Below are 19,731 nucleotides of genomic sequence, written 5' to 3' on the forward strand. Positions count from 1 at the left end.
AGTTCACATTTCAGAAACAAAACAATGCATATTATTTCATTATTATTCTTACATCATTATTACAATACATTGACATTTACTGCTGTACATTCATTTGCAGAACTATGAAATTAACGCGGCGCATAAATCCTTAAACTGAAGAGTTGCATCAACTTGCATGTGTAGACCTTTAAAAGTCAGACAAAATACAATTGAATTATTGTTCCACATTCATGTGATCGACCGAAAATTGCCTATAAAAGAAAATACTCCAAAACAAGTGGTGAAAGAAAGTGAATATGCAAAACAATACAAATATATGTTTATACGTATTTAGACCGAACACTAATGATATTTTGCTGACCACCTCCAGAGAAAATAGAACATGACTATTCCAAACACACACAAAGCAAGACTCTCTAACTGGGTTCAGGCCGGACTTATTTTACAATAGGCAAATTTAAACATCCAACAAATTGAGAAAAAGAAAAGGCGAGCGAGGAAATAAGGAGTTATAGTACAATATTTACAGAAATGAAAAAACAGCAATATATACATATTTCATCTCCTCAGTAAGAACTGCAGTTTGTCTTGACATTAAGGAATAATAGCGTAAGATTAACCATCATGTGAGACATAGGTTTACTAAATACTGCATCAAAATGCATTTTACTTGGAAAAACATGCAATTGCTTTCGAAAAATGACATTCTGTCATTCAAGCTAGGAAGCTGATGGCTATTTAATAATTCACAAATCAGATCAAATATGGTACATTTGAAATGAAATAATGGACTAATGATTGAAGTTGAACATCCAAAAATTCATCAACAGTACTTCGCATTGAAATTATTCTATGAAAGCCGACACTCAGTTTCAGCAGAATTTATATAAGCTCGAAGAATTATCAAGAATTCTCAAACAACTTCAGGGAACATAAAAAATTACAAAATGACGCAAAACCGTAATAATCAGAAAACATTTATAGCCAATTTAAACTTGACTATGAATCTGCTGCCATGTCATGCAAGTACACAGATCTATAATACAAATAATTAGTCATTTTATCAAGCACTCAATGTTCATAAAAACACTCCATATCGAAGACACATCTACATAAATCCATTCACCACACAAAATGAGTTTTCAATTTTCAAACCAAACAATGAAAATTCGAAAGTCAATCTTACATGACTAGAAATAATGCAAATAAAGGAATCACACATATTTACATTTACCTTTAAGCAGGCAGTGGATTTAACGCTTATTCTATTTTCCGACAAAAAACAAAGAATTCACATCATACAACCAGCTATATGTAACAACCGTTATACAGATGCATAAATTAACCAAATGATTTAACTGAATACAGCGAAACTGGGTCTCCTGTACAATGCTTGAAATAGCTAAATCGTAATTATAATTTTCATCATGAATAAATAACATATCGCATTGACAATGATGGCAATCAATTCACATTCAATTTTCTACAATTATTTTCTACAATGTATTTGGCTTTCTGATAATATAATCAGTATCGATATTACATATAAAACACTCAAAGTATCGGAGCCCAGTTTCACAGTTGTGAAATGACATTACACTCAAGAATCAAAATTACATAAATTAACAGAAGACTCTGCTAATAGCAGTACCGCATGTATGGGCAAAATGATATAGACAAACACCGGCGTAGATCGGATAGAACGATATTTCAAATTCTTTTAATCTGTAGATAGTGGGTTTTTATCTTATCACCAGTGTAGATTTTTCAGATTTTTTCACATTGACAGATGGTAGGGGCAGAAAATCTTTTAATCATTCTACCAGTTTTAATGGACAACCGATTAGACCGGTACCACTACAGGCGCAGACTACTGTTGTTAATTTTCAGTTATTTCAGTTGAACTTGAAATCCACATGTGTGTGTATCAGTGTACGCTGGTTGTTAGTTTATTTGACTAAGTAGTGATTAAGCAAGTCACGCATAGTTTTGAAGGCCCGATACAGTCGTGATGACAAAAAGCGCCGCATTTCTTACACATGACCATCGCTTTCAAACTGCAGGCACAATTACCACCCTGATTATTATCGGAAATCGAATTGTTCGACGATATCATATTCGAATTCTGCAATGGAGCGACGGTCAAACCAGACGAGTTAATCTGAACGTTGCTGTTGAATATAGGAATCACAGATGGGTTCGATACGACGTTGTTCGTCTGTCGCAGCGTGACCGGAATCGTCATTCCGCCGATCTGAATACTCTGAGGTAACACGCCCGCCGAGGCGTTCGTTACACTCGTCGGAGTCAAAAACGTGCCGTCCTTCGACGAAACGATCGTCACGTTTTTACTCGTACCGTTTTTAATCAGCGCCGGTTTCATCGACGAATCGACCGTTTTCAGTATATTAATCTTCGGTGAACCGCGATCGATGATTTTGATCGTCGAATTAGTTTTCACCGGTTCTTCGCGCAGTATTTTCAACAGATGCGCGCAGCTTTCTTCCAGTTTCGACGAACAGTTACCGCCGACGCTAGCCGATCGCGCGACCGACGCCGGCTTCGACGTCACGACGCTGCGAGAAGTCTTCACTAGATTCTCATCGGCGTTCGGCGGAGCGCTGGACGCGCGAGGCGGACACTTACTCGGATAAACGACCGTTTGCGTTCCGTCTTTATTTTTAACAATCGTACACGAAAGAACTCCCGACGATTTGTTCGGCTGATGCGAAACGACCGGTTTTCTCGTCGCGGTAACCGCCGGTATTTGTACGCTGATCGGTTTCAAAACCGGCTGCGAACCGGTGACGATCGACGTAAGAATCGGTTTATTCGATTGAAGTTTCGGCGACTGTCTGTGAGCGGGTTGCGCCTGACCGATCAGCGACGGTTGTTTATTCTGTTGGATGTGAACGGGCTGTACGGTAGTCGTGCGAGCGTTACTAGTCGTCACCGGAGCCGTAACAATGATAAGCTGCTGCGTAGACGGAATAATTCCCGTGACGATACTCGACGACGCGTTCGCCGCCGAGCTCGTAACGGCGAGCATGACCGGCGCCGTTTGAACCGTGGCCGGAGTAGAGTTCGGACGACTCGGAACGACGAATATCGGACTCGATCGTTTCGCGTCTAATTTCGGCGACTGAGACGCGGATCTCGACGATACGGAAACCGGCACGTTCGTGACGACGTTCGTCATTTGAACGATCGACGGCGACGACGCCGTTCGCACCAGAGTCGGCATAGTTTTCGTCGTTGAACTCTGAACGACTGCGACGCCTTCACTCGTTACTAGACTCGGAAGTCTCGTCAAGGTCGGTAAAACGGTCGTCGAGGCTGGTGAAACGTTATTCACCGATTTCGCCTGCGTTTCTCGAATGATGTTTTGAATTCTTTGCACCGGCATCGAAGACGTCGTCGATACGATGATTTTATTGACGTTCACAGTTTGCGGTGATCGAGGAGATATTTTGAACGCCGGTGTCGGAGAAGTCGGCACGCTCTGACTGATCGGTTTTATATTGGCAGCTGCTGTAACTTTAACGGCACCCGTCACGGGAGTTTTAGCGGCTTCGGCGGCTTTAGTTTCAGCCGCGGCTAACGCGAGTATCTGACTTACTCTCGCCGATGCGGTTGTACCGGACGCCGGGGTATTCGAACTCTGAGATAGAATTGACACTAAACCCTGTTGATTGTTCGTCGTCGACAGCGACTTACTTTTCTCGAACGCCGATTGACAAATCTGTAAAGATCTCTGCAAGTTGACGCCTCCCGGTACCGATTTACTCGGTGGTGATGACGCCGACTTTGATTTCGCGGATTGATTTTGAATTATATTTGGCACTCGTCGCGCTGATGTTAACGCGTTATTCTCACAGCTAGCACGCGCTTGCAATTTCGCTTTATTTTGAGCTTTAATTTGCGCTAATGTACGTGTCTGACCTTTAGACGCGGTCTGTATCGTTTTTAAGAACGAGTTCGGCGATAGATATTTGTTAACGTTTGCAGAACCGGTCGTATTTTGAACTGATTCGGATGTGACTTTGATTACGTTAGCCGAAGGTTGAGAAGGTTGCGGTACGGCTGGCTGAACGGTCGACACGGTTTTTATAGCAGGCGTAACGATAGTTTTAATACGTTTCGGAGCGGCGGTCTCGTTGAACAGATTCGTAGATGCAGCGGGTCTCTTCAGACTCTGGATCAAAAGTTCATTGCTCAGTTTTGGAACTTTACACGGAGATGTCTGCGCAGTTCCGGTTAGTAATGAAACAACAGTCGGCACCGCGACTGAAGATGTTAAGTTTGTACTAGAAGACACATTTGGTATATCAATTAATGAAGATTGTGATTCGTCAACTGAAGAAGTCACTGATGTGACCGATGATGATAATGATGGCGATGATGAAGATGATGTAGATACTGCAGTAACTGCGAGATTCTGTGCTATAGATCTTTGTTTCAGCATCGTCGACACCAGTTTGGCTTTACGCATCGGAGGCCTCATTTTCAGCGGGGTCGACGTCGCAATGGGTGGAGTAGTTTTCCTCGATAAAACAGGAGTGGACACAACAGCAGGAGGAGGTGACTTCACAAGCGGCAATGAAGGCTCCACGAGACAGCTTAAAAACAAAATGGGAAACTATTCTACACTATTGAACAAAACCTTAAATCTCTAATTAAGTAATGATAATATTTCGTAAGGTTATAGAGGGGTAATTAAATATCTGAAAATTCATATAACATTTAAAGAAAATGTTCAGGTAAGTGAAAACAGCATCTATAGTCCATACGCTTTACAGAAAAGCAGATGTTCCATACTTTTTCACATTAATCAGTGAAAATGTAAACTATATTATCACTTACCGTTCACCCCAAACAGGTTCAAAATGTTTAACCTTCCATGGATCAATTTTTGCTTGCTCTCGTTCTTCTTCCTGATTAATTTTCAGCTGATTTTCTGGAGTAAATTCACCTACACAGAAGAAGAAAAGTTTTATACATTTACCGAAATGAATTTTACAAAATCAACAAGACAACAGTTCTCTGGTCTGCACGCAAGTTTCATCTTGATCGCCCCACTATTAGGAAGCTTAGAAAGACAGACACACACTCATACCGACAGACAGTACGAGAATAAGGGTCTCACCTCTCACGGTCTACGAGAAACAACAGGATGTCCTGGAAAATACTATATACTTACCATCGGCAAGTCTTTCACGCCACTCAACACAGGCTTTCGTAAAAAACTCATTATTCAACCCTGTTCCGCTAAACCTGAAATATATATATATATATATTATTGTGTTGAAAAGAGTCACAGATCATGAACAAATGAATGATTTTCCAGTAGCAGTTGATGTGAATTACCTGAGACTTCCATCAGCACAGATTATCCGATCACATTCCGGTAACAGTTGAATTAAACGATAATGATACGCAGGAGGTAATAATCCGAATGTGTGTTTATTGAGCAAAGCCTGGAAAATCAGAACATATTCATCCTATATGAAAAACTTCTCAAAGTCAACAGGAATAATCAACAGGCTTGGAAATTGAACACCGACCTTCAAATTAGTGTTCACAAGTATCGAATCAGGAGTTTCTAAATCGATACATCCTTGTTTGGTTTGAGCAATTTGGGCTGCAGTACTCAATTTTCTGCGAGATCTTACGCGTGGCTGAATGCATGAAAAAAAGTCAGTGATCAAATAAATCATTACAGGGGCCGTTTCGTAGTAAGACAACCTCAGAAGTTCCCTTTATTCTTAATCATTACAATGTTCTTATATGAATCAAATCATTATATCAATCAATCCTAAACAACAAAATCCTATCCTACCTTGAAACTAAATCCCGGTACATTAGATAACAATTCTTGTAAGGTCTGATTGCGTGTTTTAAATGGAGGATTTGATGGTGATGACTTGCGTCGAAGAATAATACTGCTCGAGTTTGATGCACTGGTAGTCGATGACTTCCCATCTGAAGATCATATTTACATAAATTAGCCATATCCAAAAAAGGCAACTTCACTAAATTGAGTTATGATTTTTTGCTTCATAATTTTGTATCTTCTACATATATATTAAACTTAAAATGAATGTAAAAATGTAATATTTACCTGGAAGTTGGACTGGTTTTATCTTTATTTTCGGGACGACTTTGTTATTTCGTTTTCGTCGCTTGTGTTGCCAAATACAATGTTTCCTGTTTTTCTTGTTGACCTTCGACTTCTGTTTCATAATCGGCACGTCCGGATTTGGATTGATGCTCAAAGAATCGACTGCGGTCGTCAGAATCGTAGCGGGAACATCTTCACTCGTCGTGATGACTTCCTCATGTTGAACAGTCTCCATGCATTCCTGTACGACGCTATCTACAGCAGTTGTCGTAGTGACCGGTATCACTTCACTCACTACTATAATAAACAACAACACGTCAGAAAATGGTTTTATTTGTTTTCTGATACGACGTATTAGAAATTGGGGCGGCCATTTTACTTTGACTTGCTTTCCCCCTGACTATTCCCCGAAATGCACATTTTTTCCCTGAATTAATCTGTTAAGAATTCAATATAATAATAATATAATATAATATGTGTCTTATACAGCGCTAAATCCAGCCAGGCTGCTCAGAGCGCTTTACATTCTCGGTAGTATTACCCCGGCCAATTTGATACTCTAACATGTATCGGTCATCTCTCCCTGGGGGAGAAGTAACACCGAGCTGCTAACAAACGCTCAGGAGTCATCTATCGGGCCAGGTACCCATTTACTCCTGGGTGGAGAGAGGCAATGAGGATAAGTGTCTTGCCCGAGGACACTACGGCAATGTACGGGGTTCGAAACCCACAACCTGGCTTCCCAGAGCCGAATGCTCTAACCACTCGGCTGCACCACTCCTAGGATCAATCGATTAACACAGTCAAATACATAGATGGAAACAGATTGATTTGACGCTCGATTTCCGTGATTGAACTTTTAAACAAATTTCAAAAAGTAAATCATGTAAATAAAATTGTTCAATCATCAGGACTGAGTTTACTCAATCATCCTCCTCGGCAGGGATTTAAACCTGATGACCCTCACAGATTCATCCATAGAATAAAAGTAACGTAATTCACCTACCTATTTCTTCAATTTCAATGTAAGGCTCATTGGCATTTTCAGAGTTAACCTCTTCCACTTCCATCTTTTCATCTGGTTATTGAGGTCACTATCAGGTCTAAAAATTTATAGAAGACTTCATAATTTCAATTTTTATTTGACAAGATACAAAACAGTTTCATTCAAGTGAGTGAAATATCGATAAAACTCATACTTTGAGAGGAACAACGCGATAATTCAATCATCAAGTGATCATTTCATCGTCTCCAATATTCAATCTATTCCGATCCACGGCTCAATTTAAACCTGGAACAGAATAAATTATAAATTAACTGATAAATCAACCGCATACAATAAAACATATCACTCCTGAACTGGCATTTTCTACATTATCTAGGCCTGATCCTCCGAGCATCAGCCATATTTGACTGAAATTACTGATACTATCGATCAGTTATCAATTGAAACACAAATCACCAAAATTAGTGGTCCCTCAGTGAATCAGCGAGATGCTTTTGCTTGCATTTATATACAACATTTTATATACAATCAATCCAATAGGATTAGTCTTGGACTTGGTAGAGCAAAAACAATAAAAAAGGACAGATCCGAGGATGTGCTCTGTGTACGACGCTTTTAGATTAGTACGACTGTAGGCTTTTAGATTAGTAACTTTAAATCTTGAAATGACTCCATCGCTTTAACAGGAAGAAGTAAAAATATTAAGGGGAGACGAAGATTTCAACGCTTCATTCATGCCAATGAAATGGGATTTTCTGGAGTTGAAAATTGAATTTTGTTAGAAGAAAGGAACAATCTCAGGGATTCAAATTCATTCAATCAATGCTATGAATTTTACACGGGATGAATTATTTACTTGTATGTTCAGTGGTCGGGTGGAGTGTGTGATAGTCTTCCAAGTGGGGTCAATTAGGGCGAATAACATCTGTAAATTTGGACGAATAAATTTCATCACGAAATTTTTGTCGGAGCGTCCGCCATATTGTATTCATCACGTGACCATCGTTCGGTAATGTCCGGCACGTTCGGTAATGTTCGGCGCTGAATAGGTTTGTTTTCGTGATTTCTTAATCGTTTTCGAATCAGTTTGAAAAAGTAAATGATTCACAATTGTAATTTCAGTATCTGATTTGAATTCTTTATTTGATCTTCAATCCAAAGTGTGATAAGTTCGGCAACATTCGATAGTTTCCGGCGACATTCGTGCTTGGCGACGGTGGACGGCGTCAAAATGGCGGACTTGCGGATAGTGTGAAAAATAAAAATAATCGATGATATCGGCTTGATTCTTTCGTGATAATCATGACATCGCCTCTGCTTTCTCGAAAAATCGTCAGACTGGAAGATATCCAGCGAGAAGATACATCAACGACGTCGGAGTCTGACAAATTTATCGTTCAAAAAAGTCGTGAATCAACTATATTGTCTTTATCATCCCCAGAAAAATATAGCACATCATCATCCAGTCAGTCCACTGGTAAGAGTTTTAATTCACTGGTTTATGAATTTTGTTTTTCTGAAGAAATCAACGAACCTATATTCTGAGACTCCTCGATTCTCCCATCCCAGCACTATCTATTCTTAGTCTGGCCCAAAACAATTATTTACCAGCTTATAATTGAATAATTCTATTATTCGACATTTTCATTGATGGATGGTTTTTCTTTGTATATTTCGGCAGCAGCTGCTGGTGGTATTATTAGTTTATATAAGAAAAATAATGAAGATGATGATGACATTATCAGTGAATCAGAAGGTAAGCTGCTGAAATCTCATTGCTTGTCAGGTTACCGGTATTTCCCTTTTTCTGAACGCATTTCTAAAATGACTCAAACCATTTCAGATAGTCCTCGAATGCCGGACAATTGGCCGAAAATTCCGGAACTCTGTGACAAAAAACAACTGCAGATGACCACCGCAGTTTCGACTACTGTTAACAAAGCTTCAGCTCATCTGGAACTGTTGCAGAATATCATCGAAGAATGGTTTGAAGATAAAGATTCAATGAGTCGACAAGGCCGGAAGCGGTCTCATCTTAAATGTGAGCAAATATTTTCGTAAAATATCGCCGCATTTTCTGAGTTTTCTATTTCATATTTTGATGGGTTTTTTTTTTCATCAGTGCCACCAGACACGGCCTCAACGAAGAGACAGATTCATTTTACGGATGAGAAATTGACAACTGTGTCTCGTACATCTTCTGGAAGTACACCTCAACTCGAAATATATGGTGTCGCTGGAACTCCGGAAAAAGGTAGCAAACATATCCCGTTTGATATCTTACTTATCTTATTTCATGGCATACACATTCATGTTTTAGTTGTTGATTTTTTTTTCAGAAATTCAAGTAGATACCATAAAAAAGACGCTTCAAGACGAGATTCCTTATTTGGGCGCTGATGAGGTCATCGAAGAGGCGTACACGTTGTTGGCTCGTTTAGAGAACGATCGACAAGAAACTGAAATGGTTTATAAAAAAGAGAGGAAAATAGTTGAGAAATTGGGTTCACAAATAGATGCTTTAGCGAGAATGAGAATGGTAGATCTACCTGGTGCTGTACAGAGAGGTTTATATCAAACCAATATAATTTCAGTCATCTGTTGAACATCTTTTTATCATGTGACAGAATTTTGTCCCGTTTTATTTCAGAGCATGAGGCTTGTGCTCGCGATATCTTTGAATTACAGTGGCATGTCTCGTACAAGGGACGCAGTCAAGATAGGATGAACCATCGAGTCGAAATCGCGCAAACTCTTCATAAAAAACTGCAAGACGATATCGCTTTCGTAAAAGATCATTGGTAAATACACTGTTCATTCTTATGTGTACAACACAATCATTAGATATTTCATTGTACTTACTGGAACTCGTGCCATATTTTCAGTCCTTTGGTGAAAGAGAAGCTGATCTTAGAAAAAGAAGCAATGGAGCGCATTGAAGAAGCTCAAAGAGAGGTATTTTGATAGCTTAATTATCTCACAAAACTAATCTTTCAAGTATTTTTTTTTCATGTTTTTCTATTACAAGCAAATGGCTTCGCATGTATAAATTTCACTTTAAATCATGCACACATTTTCAAACGGTGCATGAATTAGCATGATTTATATATATATTAACATTTTTTGCTGCATCACTGTTATTAATGTTATTCTCAAAACATCACTTTATTCGTTTTTATTTCCACTAATAAAAAGACAACAGAAGAATTAAATGTAACAATGGAACGATGTGATAAGGTCAACAAAAAATCTATTGAGAGCCACGCTAAGGCCGATATGGAGCGTAGACATATGAAAAATGAAATCGAATCCGTCGGTCAGGATCTTGATAAAATCAAGTACGTAGGTACACTATACATAAACAAATATTCAGAGCCCATTCACTCAAAGGTTGTTTAATGGTTATCAGTATCCACTACTGAAATGATGTAGTATTAGTTGCACTGGATGATATTGAAAATCCTTTCACAAGCATGGTCAAGTTGTGGTTCATCAGTATAATATGCAAAGTGGATGAAACCTTCGAAATATCTTTTCAGAAATGAGTTGGCTTTGGAGGAAAACAAGTTCAAAATCTGTGTACAAAAGATAAGCGAAACGCAGGAAATCCTGGCGAGCAATGAAGCCGATATTGAAAACTTAAAAATCAAAGAAGAAGAAGCTAGACAGGCTGAATTTATCCAAGAGAAAAAGGTTTCGGATGAATCCTGAATGAAATGTACCGGTAGCTTGATATATCTATCACCTCATGTAAGTGTAATTTGTTTTGTAAATTAAAGGTGACCAACTTGGAACTGAAGATAAATGAACAAGAAAAGGAACATACAGCTTTATATGAGGAAAATGTCAAATTACAAGGAGAACTTGAGCTTCAGGTACATTTATATCTATTATCCTTAACCCTTTCAGTGCATCTACACCGCAGTGCGGTGTATTGATGTAATTAGTAATTATCTCTCTTGAAAAATGGCAGCACCTGTCAAACATAGTGAAATACTAGTAACTAACGATACACCGCGCCACGGTGTAGACCATTATAGTGGTATTCCCGTTATTCAACACACTAGGGTGGAATTTTTCAAAATTTTCAAATTATCTCTAGCACTATAGGGTATTAATTAGTCAGCACTGAAAGGGTTAATTCCATAGTGAACACTTATCTGGGTAACAGTTGTCCAATTATTGATTGTATTTTGTAGAGGAATAAACATGGTGCGAAGGAGAATGACTTGAAAAAACAGATAGAAAAAAAAGAAGAGGAATTTATGTTTGTGAAGAGAATAAGTAATGAGTTCCAGATGGATATTGATGATTTTAAAAGAAAGATTCTTGACTGGTAATTATCTAAACTAGTTTCCTTATTTTAAGACCGAAGTAAAAAATAACCAGACAGTGAAACCTGTATATTGAATAGGCACCACCGAATTGTATAGAATTAGTCTGAAACTTTGAAATGGAGTTGATTTATTTCATAGTGAAAATCAAAAGATCGCTGGTGAGAAAAATATGGCGAGAATTCACAAAGAAATGGAAAAGACCCACGAACAAATGATAGTGACGATGGAGGAATTCTATAAAGTGCAGGCTATGCATAGCGCCATCATGGAGAAAATGAGATCAGAAGAGGAAAAGAACTTGAGATTAGAAGATCAGCTGAAGGTTTGCAGCGCTTTCACTGAAAATTAAATCAAACCACCGGTAGTTGTTTCATACAATAATGTATTTGCGTTGTAGAACACGGCTGAGAACCTGAAGAAACAAGTAAAAGAAGAGATTCATGCTCGGTCGGTTTTACAATCACGCATAACTACCGATAATACTGACCTCGTAAATAGTAAAGGAGAGTTCAAACATAAAAAAGAAAAGGTACCATTTTGGCGAAATCAATTTTCACTCGAGGTTTTGTTTTAAAATCAGTGTGCAGTTCATATATAATGATGTATCTTTTTATTCAGCTGAAGAAAATGTTGAAAGAGATGGAAGTTGCAGTGAAAAGTATACTCGGTAAAGTGGAAAAGCTACGTGCAACTCACGGAGAAAGAAGTGCGGTAAATGTTCAGTTAATCATTTACTCTTTTAACCAGTACCTGTACTCGACTCATGAGAAAACGTCCTGGATTCTTATCATACATCTTACTAATGATTAATTCAGGTTGTAAACAGTTTGGAAGCCGATCTTCAACTAACGAAGGATAAACATAGAGAAGTACAAGAAAGATTAGAGCAAAAAATCCGCGACCTTACTCCGCATTCCACACATCTAATTGTACGTATCAAACTGATATCGCGTATTGTTCTATTCGTTGGGATAAATTTGAGAAAAATTCGGTTTGTTTTTATGTGAATATATTTCAGACCGATATTCTCGCCTTGAATAAAAAATTGGACAACATCGACTGGCAATCTAAACAGTTGAATAATAAGATAGAAGAGATGGACGCTTCCGCTGGAATGATGACAAAGATTATCAATAATACCGAAGCCGCTATCAAAAATCTAACGTAGGTTTTCGCTTGAAATGTCTTTCTTTCATCAATATTTTCCTCAACTTATGACTTATCGCTTTGACAAATCTCTTATTGTTTTTTAATACAGGATAGAATTGGATGAGTTAACTATACGTTATAACACTGGACAGAGTTCCCAGGACAGTATTAAAGAGTCACTCAATCAAGCGCAATGTAAGCGATCCTCATAATCATATTCTTTTTTCTTCGATACCGTAGACATTGAATTCATGTATTACCTTCCGTTGTAGCGCGTGTACGTAATTACGAAAACCAACAGCAAAGCCACATGGACGATCGTAACACAGTACTCCAGAAACTCATAGACGATCTTACGAAAGACCGAAGCGAAAACAAAACCTGGGCTTCTAAATATAGAAAGTTACAAAACGATCATTATCTATTGAAAAACAAACTAATGGACCACTATGAGGAGAGGCTGCGAATAGAAACGGCTTTGAAAGATTTGAAAAAAGTGAGTACAGTTTCATGGTGCCCCACATTACCAGAAAATAGGGAAGGAGTAGAAGTTTCAAAATGATATCTCCCGGTCTGGAAACATTCGGATATTTGATAGATTTTCAGTCAATCTGGGAGATAATTGGGGAAATTCATTGTCCAATTTCATGTGGCATAATTCTGGGATGTCAATTGCTTGCACAAGGGCAACTTACTTACCTAAAACAATATTTCTTGAACATCATCTTTACCAACCAGTTGCCACTAAAATATGTTGACGTCTATGTAATATGATTATATGTTCTCAATTACAACAGCCAAATTTCTAGTTGGGAAGAGAAACCATGAAATACTTGAGAGAACTTTTTGAAATTTTGACTTCAAGTAACTGTGGGAACAACGGATTATGAGCATAATGTTCCAAGATTATTCCACCTAACAATATTTTTGTATTGATTTCAGTTGCGAAGTCTTCAAACTAAACTTCACGCGGCGTTGTCCGATTATTACAAATATCGCAGTATGTATAACAAAAGCGAACTTTCTCGGATGGAGAATGAATCGTTTGTTAGCGGAGTAACCGTAACCGAATTACAGGATCAAATGAACAAAGCGCTCGAAAATGTCACCGAATATCTCACGTCACAAATGGATCAATCCGCCGCGCGAAGGATAGCTGCGGAGGCCGTAAAACGAGTTCAAACTCCGAAAGACATCGTTAACGTAGCAGATGTCGTTAAGTCATCACCTACTCGCGTACCTGGTACACCGGTTGTCATCAAATCTTAGTTTTTTTTTTTCGTACTAAATTGGTTTGATATTAATGAGATTAGCATAGCGAGTATTCATGTTACGACACGCTATGGTCTAGTATTGCATATTTAAAAAGGTTACCATTTTTCATCAGTGTTAAATTGGTTCCTTAAAACCGTGCCAAATCTACCTACTTTGTGATAATCAATATTATAATATTGAATTGATAAATTTGTGTCTATCATCTACTTATACTGGCAAATCATTTTAAGCCTGGATTGTAATCGAATCTGCACTGATTGATAATAAATCATTATTCTGGTGCTAAATACTGATGTATATTTGTCGTATAATCCGTCCATTGATCTTTGTTTGCTGATAAAATGTTACTCTATCAAACGATATGTATATATTATTCAATAATAAATAATGAATTGTTGTTGATAATTTTTGGTGTTGATAATTATTTCCAATTGTTGGGAATTTGTTCCAGTGTGACGGTCCATGAAAGTGCAAGTTTCACTTTCATGGACCGTCACACTGGAACAAATTTAGTAGAACAGGAACTCGGGTTTATTCCTTTTTCAACCGTGATGAATTGAAATAGATGAATTGGTAACCAAAGGTTTTGAGCAATTGAAGAAAGTGACATATCCATATTTGATCAGGTAAACACAAAATTGCAAATACATCCAGATTTATTCATTCGATACCAAAAAACACAAAAGAAATGATTACAAATATCATACAATAAATTTTCATAGAAAAATACTTCATTAGAAAAAAAACCTAATTCCCATATTATTCTGAACACTTGTCCTTGGTATACATCTGCATTAACAATGTAGGTGAAGCAGGCATAAAGCAAACATCTGTACATGTATACATAGTTATAAGCTGTAAATTGCACGTTATTCACAAAATGACAAACTTATCACAGTACCTTTCAATGACCTGTATTACGAGACTGTCCATTTGCATAAAACTGAAACCTTCACCTCAATAACCTACTGCAGCGGTGCCAACCGTTACTGACTTTCAGTAATTGTTACTATTTCATAACGAGAAATACTGATTTGATTTGTTTGATGCGTACAGATTACTGATTAATCGAACATTTTCGTTCATATTTTAATAAGATGTTACTGAAAAAAGTTCAATTTGTTACCGATAGCACTTTTCAGAGGTTGGCAGCCCTGCTACTGTACATACACGTGGGTGGATTAATTCATATATCATTCATTAGGATTACCAGGGTATTAGTAAATATATTAACTACATCATATAACTTATCACTGATCATGGAATTGCGCGATGATTTTCGGTAATTTTAATCTTTTTGAAGTTACATTTCGACGTACGTAGCCGCAGTAGCGACGCCGCAGTTGTTGTTTTTCTGACTCATCAAAACGTATCCATCATTTCCCCAGTACGTCGACCACGAGTTCTTTATCAACCAGTATTTTTCACCATTCATCTCTCCGTAGCCAACGGCGAGAACAGCGTGATCCAACTGATCTGGTTTATTACCTACAAAATAAGTCGCGGATATTTCAGATCGAGGGATTCTAAACTTCAACAGGACAAGTTTAATTTCTATGAACTTTTTTTTTCAAAAATCTCCGAAAAGAAGAATTTCAAGGTCTCGGAAATTGATTCAACATGGATCTAATTTTGAAAACTTTCTCATCTATGAAATGAAGAATTTTTGCTGTACCAAGATATGCCATCTCTAGATGTAATTTTCAAAGTTCTCTGGTGGAGGTCTCGCAGGTCTCCCTCTAATGACTTTGTGCATTTGGAACTCCTTTCGGCCGATGGCCCTATATTTTTGAATCTGGACCCCCTTGTAAATTCTGCACCCACCCCAGTTAAGCGTTGTCTATAACAAAATGTACTTACCACATTTAGGTTCATAGTAAACACCATTAGCATAGAATGATAATGATTTGTGCGAAGCATCAATACCCACTGATATCGGGCCATGATTAGCAATAGCAACTTTCAACGCAGTCAGATCAAAAGATGTCACATTAACGTAGCCTGTTATTTTCGCTGTTACTGGCACAGTCTTGGAATGACAAAAACTATCCTAAAAATAAGAGAAAAATCAAAACAATTTTTAATATCCTACACACCTTCCCTGAAAGGAATTTATCCTTTGAAGTAACTTACTTGAGCTAAATAAGGTCCGTAACTCTCTTCCGAAGCGAGGCCACCATTTTTCATGATGTATTGATATGATCGGAAATCTTCACCACCATCACAAGCGTTATTACCTTCGCCCCATGAACAATCCATTAACATCTGCTGTGACAGACGAACCAAATGACCAGTCTACAAGAAACGTAAATAACTGATTAGAATACAGCGTTCTCCATATGCAAATAATAGTAACTTAAGCTTAATTTTGGTATTCCTGGTAGGGATAGCATATATTGTTCATCACGGGTGACTGATTTTCAGAGGGGTCGATATAAAAATGAAAGGGGTAGTTGCACTCTAAAACCTGTTGTAGAGGTATCAATATCAAAATTTTTGCTCATATCATTTTCCACTCATTCATATTCATCAATACATCAATGAAATGCACTTTCTAATGAAGTCGAGGAAACTTTACCTTCAGGAAGTAAGCACCTTCAATTGTTGCAGCGGTACCAAAACTCCAGCATGATCCGCAAACTGCTTGATCTTTAACCGGTGTAACAGCCCCTGAATATGCAATCACATAGAATAAAGATTTAATTTAGGACTTTCTCATAAATTGGTAAAGCGAAACTTCTGCAGTTTATACAGAAACGCTTACCATACAATCTCCAATCCATCTGATCGGGTACTTTGTTTAGATCGTAGTTCTCTAAGTGAAATGGTTTGCCACCGTTGTATATTCCCGGTGTGTGTTTGAGTCCGCGAATCATCTTCATTTCATCGTCAGATTTATCGGCTAAATGATTGACAGCCAGCGTATAACCCAAGTTAGCTCGATTCTTTGAGTGTATGAATCTGATAGAGAAAATAAATGGAAGATAGAGAAAGGGGATAAGAAATGAGGCTTAGGGCTAAATTCAGCCAGGCTGCTTCCAGTAATTGGTATTATTTCCACCAGCCTATATCTCTACCGGGCAACTCTAACCATATATCAATCATCTCTCCCTTGTAGTAGAAACATCTGAGCAACTCTGCTAGTCTGCTCAGCACTCAGGAGTCATCTATCAGGCCAGGTACCCATTCACTCCTGGTCGGAGATAGGCAATAAGGATGAGTGCCTCACCCTGGGACACTAGACAGTAATGCATGAATTATAACCCATGACTTGACTTTCCATTGTTGAACACTCTAACCAGTAACTGATCCTAACTTACAGTTCTATTTCAGTTTACTAAAACCTAAAGGTAAAAAATCTTACCGAACATTTTGTCGGAAATAGTGTTTTCTAGATGCGTGTTCCACTGTGTTATTATACCGGCGTTTGTGAGTCATTTTGAAATTCTCGAACATGTGATGAATGTGACCGTCGTAATTGTGTATGTATTCCTGCATCGGGTTCATCAGTACTCGATGTTCAGCTCCCGGTCCTGGGAATCCTCCGCAAGAACCATCTATAAATAATCAGACAACATTGAATTCTACCGCAAACAAACGTTTTTATCATGTATATAAACAGGTTTTCCTCTAAAATATCTTGCATTGCTTAGACCCACTACAGTCTTCGCTTGAAATGCAAGAATTTTCATTTAACCTACATAAAATACTGGGGCCAAATGCTTAAAAGTAGAAAAGTTAGGTTAACCAGTGGATATAAAGAAAATTCAAAGACCACAGTATCTATCCACTGAAGTACAGAAGCAAGTTTTACGGTAAATAGGTATAAGTCGATGGTTAGTAAATATGAACTTACTATTAGGTACTTCAAATACTGCTGGATTTGGACGGTCCAATTTATCAAAGTTGAAATAATTAACATAATATTTATCGTAATGTGATCCGAGCAAATTATCAAAACCCATCATCTCATAACGAACTGGAGCTCCGGTCTGGGCATTCACCCACAGTGTATAACTGTTCTTCTTTAATCCGATGACGGTAACATTGGCGTAAACTAGACAAGGAACTCCGGCAACTACTTCCTTCTTTACAAACTGATAAAATAAAGCACATGATTAGAAATATCAGACCAACACAAATATCAGACCTAGTTGAATAGAATGTAATAAGCATATACATTGACTAAACTATTTTGAAACAAGGAAGCAAATCATAATGAGAGCCTTTCGAAATAATCGATTTAAAAAAGATCGTTCATCGAATAATCATCATATCCTGCATTCTTCAATTTTGTTGGTTTTTCTAGAAGTAAATTCTTTTTGGAGGAATTCAATACTACAATACTTACACTGAGACTGCTCATATCAGGAAGGACACTCTGTGGTGTAATACGCGATGAAGCATCACCTTCACTGAGAAAACACGTCAGCTGGTTCATCACTTTATAAGTCGACATGGGAGCAATTTTATAACTCTTTCCGTAGGTGCCAACGTCCGATCTTTGAAATGTCTTGACCATTCCTCATTGAAAAAAAAAAACAGAAAATAATTTACTACAAGATTTTTCAGATCAAATTTTATGAATCGCATGAATGATTATAATAAGGAGGTCTGGTCATACCATTGTAATAATCAATGCGACTTTTACCAGCCTTGGCATCATAGAAAGCAATGAACGGCTCAACGAGTTCAGCATAAGGCAACTGCAATGTACCAACTACTTGATAATAGTCACCGAAATCTGGCTTAGATTGTCCGTAGGCAAAACCTTAAAGTGAAAAAAAATGTAAAAATCTTATGTAGCCTATCATCTTTTTGTCTTCTTCCAACTTGTTGGAGTCTGCTCTGCCACTTTCGACTTTTCCTTTTCTGAACTGAAGAAGTTTCCCAGCAGTTCAACTCACAAATGGTTCAACTAACAAGGCAAGGTGGATTTATAAAAGATCAACAAATAAATGAATACCAGAAACTGAAAGGAAATATAAAACGGTATTTTGAAACTCAAATCTTACCCGAAAGAGCAATTAATAGGATGATTTGAAGACCCATCTTTAACCCGGTCGGCATCAGATTCGCCATCTTATCTATCATGTGACTGTCATGGGGTTTAATATAGGTTACTCAAATCCCGATTCTCGTGACGATATCTCGTGACAAGTTTTAAAATGGAATTAAAAATCTTAAAAGCTATCTATAATTCAATATATCCACATGTTAATGGTTTATAAACTAATTCTTTATTTTGCGGTCAAAGGAAATCTAAGATTGGCATCGAAGAGCATAGTCAGAAATACAGGATTCGAACTGACATGCAATATTTCACTGACTCTGAGAGATGCTGCCGCCACTCGTCGACAAAACGAACTAACCCGGAAGTAAACCGGAAGTGAGCTTCTGCATGAAGTCCACTTTTACCTGTCATATTCAAATCTGGTAGGAACTTTAATGTTTTAAGTCGACCTACCTCATTTTTTTTGTGGGAAAATAACGCGAATAGATCATCGACGTAAGTAACAATTTCGAAAAATATATTTAACAAAGCCCATGTGTACCGGGCGGGGAGCAAACAACGACATTGAAATGTCTGCCAGCAACAACATCCATCCAGATCAGCACTTAGGCCTACTTACTACAAAACTAGAATTTAGAAAGCAATGACACTATGGCAAGCTGGCCCAAGAATGTCTGCACCTGCAGTGCTCAATTTCTGGACCTCCACCTTTTAGGCTAAAAAGAAAGTATTTAAATCAACGAGGTGGTAGGATATTAACTACCTACGGGACTGTGTACTAGGCTGGGTATTTACTTTGATTTTGGACCTCCGGCTATTGTGACAGTGTTGTGTGAGATCTAATGAC

The 19,731-nt window shown here is 37.9% G+C and overlaps 4 protein-coding genes across 6 annotated transcripts in view; 2 read left to right on the forward strand and 2 right to left on the reverse strand.

The window, feature by feature from the left end:
- Positions 1-53: 53 nt before the first annotated feature.
- On the reverse strand, positions 54-8,080 carry LOC141900440 (uncharacterized). Its single transcript, XM_074787349.1, has 10 exons — positions 7,966-8,080; positions 7,303-7,394; positions 7,110-7,206; positions 6,104-6,400; positions 5,822-5,964; positions 5,547-5,660; positions 5,350-5,459; positions 5,183-5,256; positions 4,846-4,954; positions 54-4,601 (listed from the first exon to the last, which is right to left on the reverse strand). Exons 3-10 carry the CDS (start codon positions 7,171-7,173, stop codon positions 1,940-1,942), a joined length of 3,573 nt encoding a protein of 1,190 aa, XP_074643450.1. The 5' UTR covers positions 7,174-7,206; positions 7,303-7,394; positions 7,966-8,080; the 3' UTR covers positions 54-1,939.
- Positions 8,081-8,326: 246 nt separating this feature from the next.
- On the forward strand, positions 8,327-14,182 carry LOC141899577 (coiled-coil domain-containing protein 178-like). 2 transcript variants are annotated; one of them, XM_074785959.1, is made up of 19 exons: positions 8,327-8,586; positions 8,791-8,865; positions 8,953-9,150; positions 9,232-9,363; positions 9,449-9,676; positions 9,760-9,910; positions 9,995-10,064; positions 10,305-10,447; positions 10,649-10,802; positions 10,889-10,984; positions 11,309-11,445; positions 11,585-11,768; positions 11,844-11,975; positions 12,065-12,157; positions 12,262-12,375; positions 12,465-12,610; positions 12,705-12,790; positions 12,868-13,091; positions 13,538-14,182. In XM_074785959.1, exons 1-19 carry the CDS (start codon positions 8,412-8,414, stop codon positions 13,862-13,864), a joined length of 2,865 nt encoding a protein of 954 aa, XP_074642060.1. In that variant the 5' UTR covers positions 8,327-8,411; the 3' UTR covers positions 13,865-14,182. The 2 variants fall into 2 exon arrangements, with proteins under 2 accessions (XP_074642060.1, XP_074642061.1); XM_074785960.1 differs by having other exon boundaries at positions 8,794-8,865.
- Positions 14,183-14,508: 326 nt separating this feature from the next.
- On the reverse strand, positions 14,509-18,981 carry LOC141899975 (digestive cysteine proteinase 1-like). Its single transcript, XM_074786639.1, has 10 exons — positions 18,886-18,981; positions 18,495-18,641; positions 18,222-18,394; positions 17,727-17,967; positions 17,235-17,427; positions 16,635-16,831; positions 16,449-16,540; positions 16,004-16,165; positions 15,731-15,920; positions 14,509-15,358 (listed from the first exon to the last, which is right to left on the reverse strand). Exons 1-10 carry the CDS (start codon positions 18,962-18,964, stop codon positions 15,174-15,176), a joined length of 1,659 nt encoding a protein of 552 aa, XP_074642740.1. The 5' UTR covers positions 18,965-18,981; the 3' UTR covers positions 14,509-15,173.
- Positions 18,982-19,313: 332 nt separating this feature from the next.
- LOC141898456 (protein O-linked-mannose beta-1,2-N-acetylglucosaminyltransferase 1-like) overlaps positions 19,314-19,731 on the forward strand; it is a 51,179-nt gene continuing 50,761 nt past the window's right edge. The window contains exon 1 of one of the 2 annotated variants that reach the window (XM_074784346.1): positions 19,314-19,379. The gene's annotated coding sequence lies outside the window, so the exon portion shown is untranslated. The remainder of the gene's footprint in view (positions 19,380-19,731) is intronic. The other variant, XM_074784344.1, reaches the window with a different exon arrangement.

This window comes from Tubulanus polymorphus, chromosome 2 (assembly GCF_964204645.1).
Source record: "Tubulanus polymorphus chromosome 2, tnTubPoly1.2, whole genome shotgun sequence".
NCBI classification, from domain to species: domain Eukaryota; kingdom Metazoa; phylum Nemertea; class Palaeonemertea; order Tubulaniformes; family Tubulanidae; genus Tubulanus; species Tubulanus polymorphus.

Bases quoted from the DNA above. Each gene is read 5' to 3' on its own strand.
- LOC141900440 (XM_074787349.1), bottom strand. From the start codon at position 7,173: ATGGAAGTGGAAGAGGTTAACTCTGAAAATGCCAATGAGCCTTACATT. The intron at 5,661-5,821 runs GTAGGATAGGAT...TCATGCATTCAG, and splicing joins TACCGGGATTTAGTTTCAAG to CCACGCGTAAGATCTCGCAG. The intron at 4,602-4,845 runs GTAAGTGATAAT...TTTGTTTTTAAG, and splicing joins GAACCTGTTTGGGGTGAACG to CTGTCTCGTGGAGCCTTCAT.
- LOC141899577 (XM_074785959.1), top strand. From the start codon at position 8,412: ATGACATCGCCTCTGCTTTCTCGAAAAATCGTCAGACTGGAAGATATC. The intron at 9,677-9,759 runs GTTTATATCAAA...GTTTTATTTCAG, and splicing joins ACCTGGTGCTGTACAGAGAG to AGCATGAGGCTTGTGCTCGC. The intron at 10,803-10,888 runs GTTTCGGATGAA...TGTAAATTAAAG, and splicing joins AATTTATCCAAGAGAAAAAG to GTGACCAACTTGGAACTGAA.
- LOC141899975 (XM_074786639.1), bottom strand. From the start codon at position 18,964: ATGATAGATAAGATGGCGAATCTGATGCCGACCGGGTTAAAGATGGGT. The intron at 18,395-18,494 runs GTATGACCAGAC...TTTTTCAATGAG, and splicing joins TCGCATTGATTATTACAATG to GAATGGTCAAGACATTTCAA. The intron at 16,541-16,634 runs GTAAGCGTTTCT...TTGCATATTCAG, and splicing joins GATGGATTGGAGATTGTATG to GGGCTGTTACACCGGTTAAA.